The sequence below is a fragment of the Muscardinus avellanarius genome, assembly GCF_963383645.1.
Source record: "Muscardinus avellanarius genome assembly, chromosome: 7".
In the NCBI taxonomy this organism is placed as follows: domain Eukaryota; kingdom Metazoa; phylum Chordata; class Mammalia; order Rodentia; family Gliridae; genus Muscardinus; species Muscardinus avellanarius.
The window spans coordinates 28,798,725-28,813,780 of NC_137793.1; the positions used below are offsets into that span (position 1 = coordinate 28,798,725).

Below are 15,056 nucleotides of genomic sequence, written 5' to 3' on the forward strand. Positions count from 1 at the left end.
ACACATGGCTGCTAAGTTGATACTGTATTTCCTATTTCCCCTGCAGCAAGGGGAACTAGACTAAGTTCTGATGAATGGAATATGAAGTAAAGTGATAGGTGCATGGCTTCAGTTTTTACAGAATGAGGTTTTCCCTCCCTTACCTTTTCTTTCTTCCTGGGAGCTGAAACCAGGGCACCATCTTGGACTGTGAGCTAGGAGCAATGGATTGAAGATGGCGACAAAATAAAAGACTGAGTCCACTGTGCATCCATTCTTGCCAATCAGCATTTCTGGGGTTGTGCTTTTAAAAATTCTTTCCTTCCTTCCTTCCTCTTTCTTTCTTCACAAGTAGGACTTTTATTTGTCATTATTAACAGATTCTTGGACTGGTGGTTCATATCCATCAGCTCATTTGGTTTTTAGCACTTGTCTCATTCCCAGTAGCTTTTCCAAAACTACTCCCTTCACCATGACACTCTATGAGTTTTTCCAATTCAAATTTGGGCTTCTTCAGTGTTTTTACTTTTCAACAAAGACATCATGAAGAGGATAAATAGACTGGCAAACTTCTTCTATGACTTTCCCAATGCTGTCAGAATCAATTTATTGACCACTTCTCTTATGTCATTCGTCTGCACCTCCCTAGTCGTGATTTCTATCACCATCCTCCATATTTGGAGGACCTGTTGCTGCTGAGTATGAGAGGTCTTCTGTATCTGATTGTAACCAACACAGAACAGATGCAGCAAACAACCATCGGTATGCTTGACATCAAGGTGAGCTTCAGTCATAGTCTACCATTTTTAAATTATAGAACACATTTTGTCACACATAAGATCAATGCCATGGATATCAGGCAGTTTTTCCCCCTCAATATCCTCAGTAATTAACCTGAATTTTCTAAATACGACCTTAGCATTCTGTAGATCACCAAGGCTCACTTCAAACACATGACCCTTGAAGCCATCAGATGCAATTTCAGTTCCTTGAGTTCAGTGTTTTCCCAATATTTCTTATATTGGACGTAAGGGGTGCTTTCACATCATACCAATTTTTCTTAGAAAACGGATCAACCACTTTCTTCTTGGCTGCCTTCCTGCCACCTTTAGCAAGGTGCTTGTTCTTGCCAACCACCATGGTGCTGCTCCTGAAACTTTGGTTTATCATGTGTGACCCCAGCAAAGCCTAGGCTCCTGAGTACTGTATGACATGTTTCTCATATAACCCGCTATCTTGCCCTCTCCAAATCCCCTTGCCACTGTCACAAGTTTTGTTTTGCAGACCCAGTGGTGTGTGGCAGAGGTCCCTGTCATTGCCCATATAATCACTTCTTTCTCCCTTAATAACAGGAATCTTAGTCTGATGAGGAATCAATTCTGCTGAAAACTTACTTTTAACAGACCATTTTGTTGCCAGGTATATCTGTGTGATCTGGCTGTAGGCAGTGAGCTGTGATCAGACGCCATCTATGAGCTTCCAGGAAAGGAAGATGGCAGCTGGCATCCATCTTGTACCCTTCTTCCATCTTCTTGTTTCCTGCCTAAAATGAAGTACAGTGGCTGGAATTCTTTATTCTGGAATGGAAGCCTCATGCTATGGAGTGAGACAGAGACAGGTCATTTGGGGCCCTGATAATATCAGGAACCACCACTATGGCAGCCCTACATCACCTACCTCTTATTTCCACAAGACACTATGTCCACAGTTAAATCTAATTACAACACACTGTTTTGCATTTTTTATTTATTTCTTTGTGTGTGTGTGTGTGTGTGTGTGTGTGTGTGTGTGTGGTTCTAGGGTTTGAATCCAGGGGCATTCTACCTACCTCTGGAGCCATACCTCCAGCCGTATTTTTTTTTTTTTTTTCAGTACTGGGGATGGAACCCAGAGGCATTCTATTCTTTATTTTGAAACAGGGTCTCACTGAGTTTCAAAGGGCCTAAGTAGCTGAGTCTGTCTGCAAACCGAAATCTTCCTGTCTCAACTTCCCGAATGCTGGGAATATAAGCATGTACCACCATGCCTGGCTTTTTTTTTTTTTAAACAGGATTTCACTAAGTTGCTGAGGACCTTCTCTGATGCTCCTGTTTCAGCCTCTCAAATACTAGGATTAAGGTGTGCCCAACCATGCATGGCTCCTATTACCATTTTAGAAGAGCCAGACTTCAAGTGCACTAAGGGAGGCATTAGAGGAAAGTATATCAGTGTTAGTACTAGCTTGGTCCCTTTCTACTCAACCTCTCTGAATACCACTCTGTTTCCTCCAGACATATGCTGGGGCGTGAGGGGACAAAAGGTATCGGGTAACCAAAGTGAACACCAGGACAAGGGAAGCAATGGAGACAGCGATTTCCATTGGACTTTGTTCACCCTGCTTCCACACATTAAACTTCAAAACCGCCCCCAAAATGCCTCAGAGGAAGAGGTTTTGGCTCTAGCCAGTCCAAAGAAAGATACACAAACTGATCACAGCTTCACAACTTGACCTCAGCTGCTAAGCTTGGTCCAAACCTCAGGACAAGAGATGTGGCACTTACCTCTCCCTGCATCTGCAAGGGCCACTGACCTCTGCTCTCAAGTAAACTCTCTGTGACTTTCCCAGGTTAGACTGTGGGTGGGTGGGAGAACAGATGGAGGTTCAATGGCCCCTCCAGTGACAAATCGTTTCCTTTCAGGAAGTCTAAAAGTCTCTGTTACATAAGCTAAATATTTACATAACTTTGTAGGTTTATAGACAGATAAATATTTCATCTATTTGTGCATCTATGTGAGAATGAGGGTAGGACACGCAACCCAGGGTAAACAGATGAGGCACAGTGTAGAAGTCTGCATGTTATAATATCCATTTTGACTTCCTAAAATGAGCATGTACTAAGGAGAAGAAAAAAAACAGTAAATGATGCATTTTAAAAGTGGTGGTTTTTAATCTAACATTTTTTTTAATCTAACCCTCTTACTGCCATCCATCCCTCTTGGACTGCCCTTAGGAGTTGGGTTTTGTCTCAGTTTCCCTGGAAACTCAACCCTGACAAAGTCCACTGAAGGCTTGGGAGAGACCTGGCCAGACTTCACCCAACACATCTGTCTACATTGGGAGTAAATTAATGAAATCCTACCAAAGTGACCTAGACATGCAATGCAGACAAAGGCCAAGAATTATAGAAGGAAGGCTATATGGGAGGCAGAGAGATGTCCTGAAGCTCTCAGAGCTGTAAGCGATTGGGCAGGGTAAAGGAGGAAAGGTAGACAAAGGGGTGCTGATCATGGGAGAAGCAAAAGCAGGGACAGTGGCACAAGTAACAAAAAGGCAGAGGTGATCTTAGGATCATTAAATCTGGGCTCAAGTTTAGCACAATTCTATAGCATTTAATGCTACTTGGCATTCCTACTTGCTTTGTTATACACAGGAGCGTCAGGGTTCCTAGAAGGTATTCACTATACACACATGAAATGCAAGGCAGATCAAGGTAAGAGTAGCCTCTCTAGGGACACACATCAAGAGACCCTGACAGGTACCCCTCAATGTAAGTGTTCTTGTGGCTCTAACGGGCCTCAGGCTTTACTGTTTCTCCCCTACAGCCCCCTCCACCACTGTTCCCTCCTAGTCCGCAGCCCACCCACCAACCCAGGCATGAGACCACCAGCTGCTTGGCCTCTCAGTATGGCACCACTGCTGCTGTGGGGCCTGAAAGGACAAGTGAGGCTGGGGAGGGGGTGTCAGGTCAAAGGAAGGCAGTAAAGGTTAGAATGGAACAGTCCAGCATCCATAAGCGATTATCAGAATGGTTTCCATTCAAATCCTGGCTCTACCCCAATCATGTGTGACCTTGAGCAAGTTAACCTCTAAGTGCCTATTTCCTCATCTGTAATTTTGGAAGTGCAAAATGGTAACACCCAGGATTGCTTTTTTTTTTTTTTTTTTTTGGTACCAGGGATTGAGACAGGCGGCATTCTTCCTCCGAGCTATATCCTCAACCCTGTTTTATTTTTATTTTTATTTTAAAACAAGGTCTCACTAAGTTGTGGAGGACCTCACTATCCTGTCTCAGACTCCCAAGTACCAAGATAACAAGCATGGGCCACTATGCATCACCACACCTAGCTCAGGATTGCTTCAAGGATTAAATACATTAGCATTATTCATGGAACACCACAGGACAAAGCATTTGGCCAGAACTTATTAAATGAATTAAGTAGTAAGAACCTGGGAGTCTGGGCAGCCAGACTATTCCCAGCTCAGCTGTGTTGGGCATGATGTAACTCCTGTTCAGGCTTATTTCTGTAAATCATGGATAATGACCATCTGCCAAACTATTTAACCAAAAATGAGGTAAAAAATCCATCTAAGAGCAAGAAGAGAAGATACAACTAACTCCAAACAAAGCTAAAAGACTAAGATGAATGTCTAATGATGGTTTATCTTGCCTCAGTCTGCATCCTGAGCGCAGAAGAGAGTTGGAATGGCTTTCCCAATGGCCGCCATCCCGTCTGGACAGAACTCGCTCAGAGACCTCTGCCACTATCTAATATAAAGCTCCAAAGTGGATTCTGTCAAGAAAGTCACTTAGTGATTTTGGGTATTAAACTCAGGAGCATTGTACTTCTGAGCTACATTCCCAGCCCATTTTATTTTTTTACTTTGAAACAAGGCCTTGCTACGTTGCTGAGGCTGTCTTTGAATCTGTGATCTTCCGGCCTCAGCCTCCCAAGTACTGTGATTACAGATGTTTGACTACATACCCAGCTACAAGCAACATGTAAAAAAATAAAAATAAATTAGCAGAGAATAGGAACTCTCAGAATGTGCTGCATGGAATATGGGTGATTTCAGGAAACATCGGTATTAGTATAAAAGGCATTCTCACTGGTGTCACAATCAGGAGTCTAAGTGCTGCTGCTGCTGCCCAGCCTGCCCTGGTATGCACTACGCACTCTGGAGCTCACTGGCACGCCAAGGAGGGAGCCCAGTATAGCTGTCCAAGCCAACAGAGGGTGCATGCCCTTCTCAGTTCCATACCAGGCCTGAGAAGCCGGCTGCCAACCATCCTGCGGAGGGCTCCACAGCCCAGCTTGAGAGTAGCAGTGAGGCCCTCTGCACGTCCAGCCTGGCCTTCCCAGCCCACCTGTCCCTCGGCTTTCCTCCCTCCTCTTCTTCTCTTCCAGGCATCTGTTCTCCTTCCTTCAACTTATCCCCTTCCTTTCACTCTTTTTCCCTTAGACCTCATTGTACTTTTTTTTTTACCTTTATTCCCCCATCCCTTTCCCAGAATACACACATAACACACATACATTTTTCAGACAATGTAGCCTTTACTTTATTTTTGAAAATAATTCTGTAGATTCCACTTTCTTCCATGAAACTGAGGTCAGGCAAGAAACAAACACACACAAATTCCTCTCCAACCTGCTATTTGCACCCCGATCTGTAAGTATGTGGCCTGTATGGACACGGGAAGCTGGTTAGGACCCAGTCTGGGGCCAGAGCTGATCTGGCCTGACCCTGACCACACACTGAGGGGGCCACCAGAAGCCATGCCCTCAGGATGGAGTCTGTGCACCAAACCCGGGGTGGGGGGAAGGAACATGGTGGCTCATCTGTCTTCCATTAAGACAGTGCAGAACCTCCTACAGCAACAGGGAGGAGACTGCTTTTAAGACAGGAGGGTGCAGAAGATACTGTGTCTTTGAAGCAAAAAGGGGGAGGGCTGCCCCACTGGGCTTTTCTCCCACCTCTCCCAACAGCCAGGTCTGAGCAGAGGAGGGGTCTTGCTTTTTCTTCTCCCACTTTTCACCTTAGAACCAAAAAGTGCCAGGCTGCAGGAGCAGCTGAGAGGAGGTCAAGGATAAGGATCAAAGGGTAGGGAAGAAGGCAGTAAACCCTGGTAACCTAACAACTCTGCCTGGACCCCGATGGCTACACCCCTTTGGTTAGTCTCATTTTGGCCACAAATACATTCACTTCTCCCATAACCCAGCCCCACACTGGGAGAAGGGCTCATGCCCTGGTTAGAAGAGAGAAGAGGCCGAGAGAGTTAAGGTTGCCAACTTCTCTGCACATGCCCTAGAAGAACACTCAGGATATGAACATTCTTGGCCTCAACAAGCCTAATTCTCCCCATACCACACAGTGGTTTCTTGCTCAATACCTCCCAACATACCCCAGAATGGTTCCCCTGATCTCACTCCCTTGAGAACGGGAGAATAACTATCACTTTATCATTTGTGCACTCGAATGCCACTTGAAAAAAAAAGGAAAAAGAAAAAGAAAAAAAGATAAAATGGACCCGAGAAGAAACAGACAGGACAATGCAGCCCAAGTACTGCTGCCCGATCTCAGCTCACGATATGGCAAGGAAGGGACCAGTCAGGACAGACAGGCTGTTAGTTCCAGCTAGGATCATAGCCATCCCAGGTCTGTGGGGGTGCCAGGTGGACGCGGCGACCCCGGAAGTGGAAGGTGACAATGCCCCTATAGCCGGCTCTGGGGACACCTGACTTGAGGTCGTCCATGACACCCAGGGCCTTGGCAAAGGCCTTGAAGCTGTCCCTGCTTGTGTACTGTACCCGCACCTCCCCCAGCTCCTTGCGGTCATTGGTCCTCACTTTCTCCACCTGCATCTGGGGAGCACCATAGACTCGAGCAAGGAAATCCCGGTCATAGGCTTTCTGCTGCAGGTATGACAGGTCTAGCTGAGTGAAGGGCACAAACTGCTGGTTCAGCTTGATGAACTTGAGATGCTGGTCAAAGAACTGCCCATGGCTCACACCCTTGCGGCCAAAGGTCATAGTTCTTGAGATTTCAGGGCGCACACAGGCCCGTCCCTTCCGCTGCTCGGGCCGACGCATCCAGTCATCCCAGAAGGCCTTGGGCCACTTGGGCTCTAGCTCAGCCCACAACTCAGCCAACAGTAGCCAGCCCAGGCCAGGAAAAAAGTCTGTGCGGTACAGCAGCTCCGGCTTGCTGGAGTCTACCATCTGCTCCTTACCATTGTCATTCCAAGCAGAAACACACCAGAGGGAGGGGTCAGCCTTCAGCAGTGGGTAAGTGGCCTGGAAGTACTCAAAGAAGTCTGGTGCCACCTCCAAATCATCCTCCACCACCACAGCTGCTGGGAACTTGAAGTTGTGGAAAATCTGACCCAGCGCCCAGCGGTAGTGCCTGGCAATCTTGTAGTAGCCCTGGAACTTGCGGTGGTCTGGCTGCACAGGAATACTGCTCAGGTCAGGCTGTCGGATGTGTGTGACTGCGCTGCCATAGGAAGCAATGACCTGGGCTGTCTCCTCGTCCCCACAGTCCTGGCTGACAATGATGGGGAAGTGCTCAGCTGAGGGCCGATAATGCAGCAGCTTGTCCAAGCAGCGCCGGACAGTGCTACGGTCACAGGCAATGACCAGGATGGGGATCACAGCTGGTGGTGGGGTCACAGACATACGTGGACGGGCAGGAGGTGCCACAGTGGGCACCTTCCACCGCTGGCTCCAAAGAGCATGGTGCTCCCTAATCTGTTGCAACAACTCCCGTTGACGCTCCAACTCCACCTCGGCGACCTGAGCCAGACGGATCACCTCCTGGGTGAGGCTAGCAGGGTCATCATCAATAGCACGGTTAGAGGGTGGTCTGCCAGGTGCTGGGCGTGTCCAGAAAAAGAGGAGCAGCAGGACATTCCAGGCCACAAAGAGGATAGCGCCCCACAGCACAAGCCCTGCAGACTGCTTCTTCAGCATCCTGGCCCCCACAGGGGAGGGCGGGAACAGGGAGGGCTCAGGGCTGCCCTGGAGTCGCCTGATTCACTCCCCACAGTTCTAGGGTTGCTTCCTCTGGAATAGGGGATTCTCACCTAAAGAAAGGAGAGAGAAAAAAACAACAGTCACCACAAAGACATGTGACTCCACACACCCAGAGGGTAGAGGAATGTAAGGGGCAGGAACAGGTGAAAAAGCAAGGGGGAGGAAGGTTGATTCCCGAGCTGCTCTTACTTTAATCTAGGACTGGAACACCATGCTCCACCACTCTAAAATGAGCTAGAGTCCTCAGGAAAGTAATATGTTTGTGGGACAGGTAGAGAATGATACTGGTAGAATGGAGAGAGCAAAAGAACACTAACTCTCCCTTCTCTACCTGAAAGATTTCATTTCCTGTCTTCTACACCGAGCTTAAAGGGAAGCATGAGGTTTGAGACCATTTGCCTCCCATTCTTCAAATCCAGCTGCCCTAAGATTACTGATTTTAAATATCAAATATCACACCTCACCTAATAAGGAAGCACCAGAAGCATTCCCATGAATGTCAGAGGTAAAGCCATGCTGCCCATGATCGCCATGGCTATTAATATTCTACTGGAGGTATTAGCCGATGCAATGGATTACAGAAAACAAAGGCAGAGGTGGAAAAGATGTAAAATTATGTCTACTTGCTAATGCTGCAAGTCCCTGATTGGAAAATGCTAAGACAATCAATGATAAAACTAAGCCAAATAATCATAAAACTGAGCAAAGGAGTGAACATTAGCATACAAAAATCAATAGCTTTCATATTCCCAACAATAATTCATTATAAGAACAAATGGATGAGAAAACCCTGTTCACAAAAGCCATGAAAATTATATTTAGAAATAAACTTAACAAGAAACCTTCAAAACATATATGAGCAAAACCATAATTCCTGAAAGAAACACAAACAAAAAGATTTGAACAGCCTTTTCCTTTGGTTTGGACATTTCAGTATCATCAAAAATCCCAATGAGAATACTAAAGTTCAACATGAAAAACTAAACACACAAGAATATCATGGAAAATAATGAAAATGAGCTGTCAAAAAACATTCATGCTGCTAGATATTAAGATACTACATACTACAAGGCTTCTACAATTAAAACTTGTACTCCTACAGATCATCATCCCATGGAATAGAATTTAAGCCCCAGAGATAGACCCATTACACATAGAATTCTAATCTATGATAAGGGTAGGAAAATGATGGTATTATTAAGAGCATTATAATAATTATACAGCCATTTCAGAAATGTATAATTTAACCCATACACAAGGATAATTTCTATGTGGATCAGAACTCTAAATATAAAAATTAAATTATGAAAGTAGTAAAATAAAACACAGGTAAATTTCTCTAGAACTTGAATATTGCTATGAAAAAAGTGATTATGAAAGAAAGCAGTAAGTCTTGAAAAATGGCATAAAATTTGAAAAATTAATATTCTCACTATTATTAAAGAAGAGATGCAATATATTTAAAAAAGCAAACAAGTACCATATGACTAGCAAATCTACTCCTAGGTATAGCTCCTAAAGTAATGAAAACAGATGTCCATGTAAAAACTACATAAGGTCGGGTGTAGTGGCACATGCTTGTAATCCCAATACTTGGGAGGTTGAGACAGGAGGATCGCACGGGTTCGATGCCAGCCTGAGCTACTTAGTGAGGCTCTCAGCACCTTAGTGAGACCCTGTTTCCAAATAAAAAAATAAAAATAGGTCTGGGAGTATAGCCCGGAGGTAGAAGGCCCATGGGTCCCATCCCCAGTATCACACACACATACACACACACACACACAAAACCCTACATAAGGCTTAAAGCACCTTTATTCACTATCACTCAAAATTGGAAATAACCCAAAAGTCCATCAGTAGGAGAATATGTATAAACAAAGTATGATTTATCCACAGAATGGAATAATATCCAACAGTAATAAGAAATAAACTATGAATACACACAACACATGGGTGAATCTCAATTATGCAAGATGTGAAAAGACCAATACACTATGATTCTATTTATATAAAACTCCAGATAATACAAACTACAGTGATCAGTGGTTGCCTGGAGATAAGGGCAGCATGTGAGGGTATTATAGAGATGTATTAGGAATCTTTTGGAAAAGTATTTTTATTATCTTGAATGTAGCAATAGCTTCACAGGTATGCATGTCAAAACTTAACTTGTACCTTTTAAATATATAAAGCTGCCAGGTGTGGTGGCACACACTTGTAATCCCAGTACGTGGGAGGCTGAGACAGGAAGATCACACAGGTTCGAAGCCAGCCTCAGCTACTTAGTGAGGCTCTCAGCAACTTAGTGAGACTGTTTCCAAAAAAATATAAAATAGGTCTGGGAGTATAGCCCGGAGGTAGAAAGCCTCTGGGTTCCACCCCCAGTACCACCACCAAAAAAAAAAAAGACATTAAGTAAAATAGTAAAATTGGAATACAGACAGAAATTCAAAGTATCAGTATAAAATGACTGATAACTATTGAGTTATATAAAAAATTTCAATTCTTAGGAATATACACGGAAATGTTCAGAGGTAGAGGAACGAAGAATAAAGATGGCGGAATAGAGGCAGACAACACATTTTGGTTGCTCTGAGCCTCCGAACTCAACCAGCAAGAAGACTGCTTCTCAGCAAGAAAAGAAAAGCAGCTGGGTGTGGTGGCACACACTTGTAATCCCAGCATTCAGAAGGCAAAAACCAGAGGATCATGGTTCCCAGACAGCCTCAGCTACATAGTGAGGCCCTTCGCAACTCAGTGAGACCCTGTTTCAAAAAATAAAAAAATAGGACCAGGGGTGTAGCTCAGAGGTTGAATGTCCCTGGGTTTCACCCTCAGTACTGCAAAAATAAATAAATAGGCCGGGATTAGTGGCGCACGCTTGTAATCCCCGTGCTTGGGAGGCGGAGACAGGAGGATCGTGCAGGTTCGAAGCCAGCCGTGCTGGCTTAAGAGACCCTGTTTCCAAATTTAAAAAATATATAAAATAGGTCTGAGAGTGCAGCCCGGCAGTAGAAGGGCTTCCAGGAACCCCAGTACCACCAAATTAATTAATTAATTAATTAATAATAAATAAATAAATATTTTTTAAAAAGACTGACAACTAGGGGTGTAGCTCGGAGGTGCAATGCCCTTGGGTTCCACCCTGGTACCACGAGAGAAAGAGAGGGGGGGGAGGGGGAGGGAGGGAGAAGAAAAGCAGTCGCAACTCAACAGACAGCAGAAATGTGCTAGAATTGGATGCAGCACAGAGAGCAGAGGACTGAAAAGAGCTCCATACTGTTCCTTTGGTGAGCAGACAAGTGGAGGCATTGCCATCTTGGCAAGCCAGGTGACAGCTGCTAGACCTGAAGGCTCTCAGAGACCAACTTCAGCAAAGAAGCAGAATTTTGTCAAGCCAGTGACTACAAAAAACTATCATAAAAAGCAATCATGTTCTCTCCATGTTTGAATATCTCAAGACTGATTCCTAGACTACTGAGCATTACTGCCCAGCAAAATCCTGTGGCTGCAGTTGAACTAAGACCTAGAAATGACAGGATCTTTCACTGAGGGAGGCCCTGAACAAAAAGAGGCTTTGGGCAAAATGAACAAGTAAATAAAGACCTGAAATGAAACCAACTCTGACAGGCTGGAGCACATGGAAAACAGACTTACTATTGGAAGACAGCTTATTCAGAACAGACCACATACTCAACTATAGAAAGAAGACAATACAACAACACAATCAGAGCATCCAAGAAATGTGGCATATATGAAATAACCTAACTTACAGATAATAGGCATTGAAAAGGTCTAGACACAAACCAAGGGTGTTAGAAACTTCTTCAGAGAAAAAAAAAATATCAGAGATTTCCAAACATAGAAAATGACTTGGACACCCATGTACAGGAGACATTCAGAACACTAACAAGACAAGATCAAAGATGAACTTCCTCATGCCACATAATGACTAACACAGAGGCCAAGGGAAGTATCTTAAATGCATTACGAACAAAAAAAAGAGCCGGGCGTCATGGCACACGCTTGTAATCACAGCATTTGGGAGGCTGAGACCGGAGGATCGTGGTTCACGGACAGCCTCAGCTTAGTGAGGCCTCTGCAACTCAGTGAGACCCGGTTTCAAAATAAAGAATAAAAAATAGGGCAGGAGGTGTAGCTCAGAGGTGGAATGCCCGTGGGTTCCATCCCCAGACCCACAAAAAAAGGAACAAAAAAGGGTGATATTCAGGAGAAAAGCAATAAAATTCACTCCAGACTTCTAAATACAAGTCATAAAAGCCAGAAGGGGCTGGTATGATGTACTCCAAACCCTGAAAGAAAACAACTTCCAACCAAGATTACTATATATAGCAAAGATATTCAAAATTGATGGTGAAACAAAAACCTTTCAAGATGAGCAGAAACTAAAAGAGTTCATGACTACCAAGCCAGCACTAGAGAAAATACTTAAAGAAATAAAGAACAAAGGAAAAGAAAAGAAGAAACAAACAAACACCAGAACCAGAGAATTCTGCCAGATGGGCAACTAAGTGAAGGAAAATAATACTTTATCAAACAAAAAATAAAACTCAAAATGATAGGAAAGAAAAATCATCTCTCAAAAATAACATTGATCTTGTACTTCATTAAGATGTATGACTACAATGTACCAATAAAAAATTTTTAAAAAACCCTGAATGTCAAAGGCCTAAAATCCCCAAATAAAATGCATAGACTGAAGATGGGGATTAAAGAACATAATCCAACTATATACTGCTTACAAGAAATCTACAGGCAAAGATTTCTATAGGCTAAAGGTGAAAGGGTGGAAAAAGATATACCATACAAGACTGAAAACAAGACAGGGCAGCAATGTTCACGTTCAACAGAGTGAACTTTAAGCTACAATTTATAAGAAGAGACAAAGGTGGGCACTTCTTATTAATAAAAGGAACAATTCAACAAGATGATGTAATAATAGCAAACACTTATGCCCCAAACACAGGAGTACCCACATTTTTTTTTTAATTTTTTTGCGGGTTTGGGGATGGAACCCAGGGGCATTTGACTTCCGAGCTACACCCCCTGCCCTATTTTTTATTCTTTATTTTGAAACCAGATCTCACTGAGTTGCAGAGAGCCTCACTAAGTAGCTGAGGCTGTCTGCAAACCTCAATCCTCCTGTCTCAGCCTCTCAAATGCTGGGATTACAAGCGTGTGCCACCACGCCCAGCTCCCACTTTTATAAAACAAACTCTCAGGACAGTAGGTCTCAAATAGACCCAAATACAATAATATTGGAAGACTTCAACAGACTACTCAGACCTAGATCACTTTTAGGCAAAAGATGAGTAAAGACTCTTCAGACCTACAGAACACTATAAACCAAATGGACCTAATAGACACATATATAAAATTCTAGCCAACAGCAGCTAAATACATATTCTTCTCAGTTGTTCATGAAACCTTCTCCAAAATAGACTACATTCTAAGCCACAAAACAAGTACTAGCAAATTCAAAAAATGTAATATGATTCCTTGCATCATTTCACATCATGATGGAATGAAAATAGAAATCAAGAGCACAAAGACCAAGAGAAACTGCATAAATAAATATATGGAGACTGAATGACACACTTTTGAATGAGGACTGGATTATAGACGAAACAAGGAGGAATTTAAAAATCCCTAGAATTAAACAAAAATAGATATACAACATGAGAAAATATATAGGACACTATGAAGGCGGTTTCAAGAGGAAAATTTATAGCACTGAGTGCCTACCTAAGAAAAACAGAAAAATCACCAAATAAACAACCTAATGATACACCTCAAGGACTTCAAAAAACAGAAACAGTGTAATCCCAAAGCTAGTAGAAGGGAGGAGATAATTTAAATCAAAGCAGAAAATCAATGAAATAGATAAAAAATACAGAAACAAATCCACACACTTATAGCCAATTGCTCTTCGACAAAGGTACCAAATATAAATGTTGGGGAAAAGACAGTCTTTCCTGCAAATGGTGCTGGGAAAACTGGTAATCCATTTGTAGAAAAATAGAATTAAATCCCTATCTCTCACACTGCATAAGAGTCAACTTGAGATGAATCAAACATCTGGAAATTAGACCAGAGACTTTGAAATTAATAGAGGAGGGCATAGGTCCAACACTCCAACATACAGGCGCATATAAAAACTTCCTCAATAAGACCCCCAAAGCTCAGAAAATTAAAACAAGAATAAATGGGATGGCATTAAGCTAAAAAGTTTTTGCTCATAAAAGAAAACCATCAAGAGTCTAAAAAGAAAGCCTACAAAATGGGAGAATATCTTTGCCAGCTTTCCTCTGATAAAGGACTAATACCTAGACTACGCAAAGAATTTAAAAGACAATACTAAAACATCAACCCAATCAAGAAATAAGCAATTAAACTAAGTAGACATATACAAAAGAAGAGATACAAATTGCCAATAAATAGATTAAAAAATGTCCAACACCATTTCAATCCCCTTTCCAAAGGGAGTGAAATCAGGTTATAGTGATAAATGCATATCCATGTTTATAACAGTACAATTCACAATAGTTTAATTATGAAACCAACTTAGGTGTCCATCAACAGAGGAATTAATCACAAAATTGTGGGATATGCAATCAGGGAGATGCAAATCAAAACTATACTGAGATTCCATCTAACCCCAATCAGAATGCTAGTTATCAAGAAGTCAAATAACAATAAATGCTGGCAAGGATGTGGGAAAATAAGAACTCTTCTATATTGCTGGTAGGACTGCAAGGAAGTTCAGCTGCTATGGAGATCAGTATGGATATTACTCAGAAAACTGAAAAGGAATCCACCATATGATCCAGCTATACCACTCATGAGTATCTTTCCAAAGGGATTGAAATCAGAATATTATAGTGATAAATGCATATCCATGTTTATAGCAGTACAATTCACAATAGTTTAATTATGAAACCAACTTAGGTGTCCATCAACAAAAGAATTAATCACAAAATTGTGGGATATGCTTACAATGGAATTCTACTCAGCAATAAAGAACAAAATTATGTCATTTGCAGGAAAATGGATGGACCTTGAAAATATAATGTTAAGTTAGCTCAGCCAGTTACAGAAAGTGGAGGGTCATATGTTTTCTCTCATATGCGGGAGCTATGGAGTAACTGAGATACCAGAGGGACTCCAGATAATGGAGGAAAAACTTTAGTGGAGCCAGGGAGGTGGTCTGGGATGAGGGGGTAGATAGAAGGAAGATCAATGAAGAAATCACTTCCATTGCCATT

General features: G+C 42.8%; 1 protein-coding gene and 1 pseudogene across 2 annotated transcripts; both read right to left on the bottom strand.

Moving 5' to 3' along the window:
- Window positions 1-339: 339 nt before the first annotated feature.
- On the bottom strand, window positions 340-1,119 carry LOC308265045 (small ribosomal subunit protein eS1-like; annotated as a pseudogene). The gene has a single exon. The product of its transcript is annotated as a small ribosomal subunit protein eS1-like (transcript).
- Window positions 1,120-6,363: 5,244 nt separating this feature from the next.
- On the bottom strand, window positions 6,364-7,707 carry MGAT1 (alpha-1,3-mannosyl-glycoprotein 2-beta-N-acetylglucosaminyltransferase; the record flags this gene model as incomplete). Its single annotated transcript, XM_080698821.1, has 1 exon — window positions 6,364-7,707. One exon carries the CDS (start codon window positions 7,705-7,707, stop codon window positions 6,364-6,366), a length of 1,344 nt encoding a protein of 447 aa, XP_080554947.1.
- Between the last annotated feature and the right edge of the window lie 7,349 nt (window positions 7,708-15,056).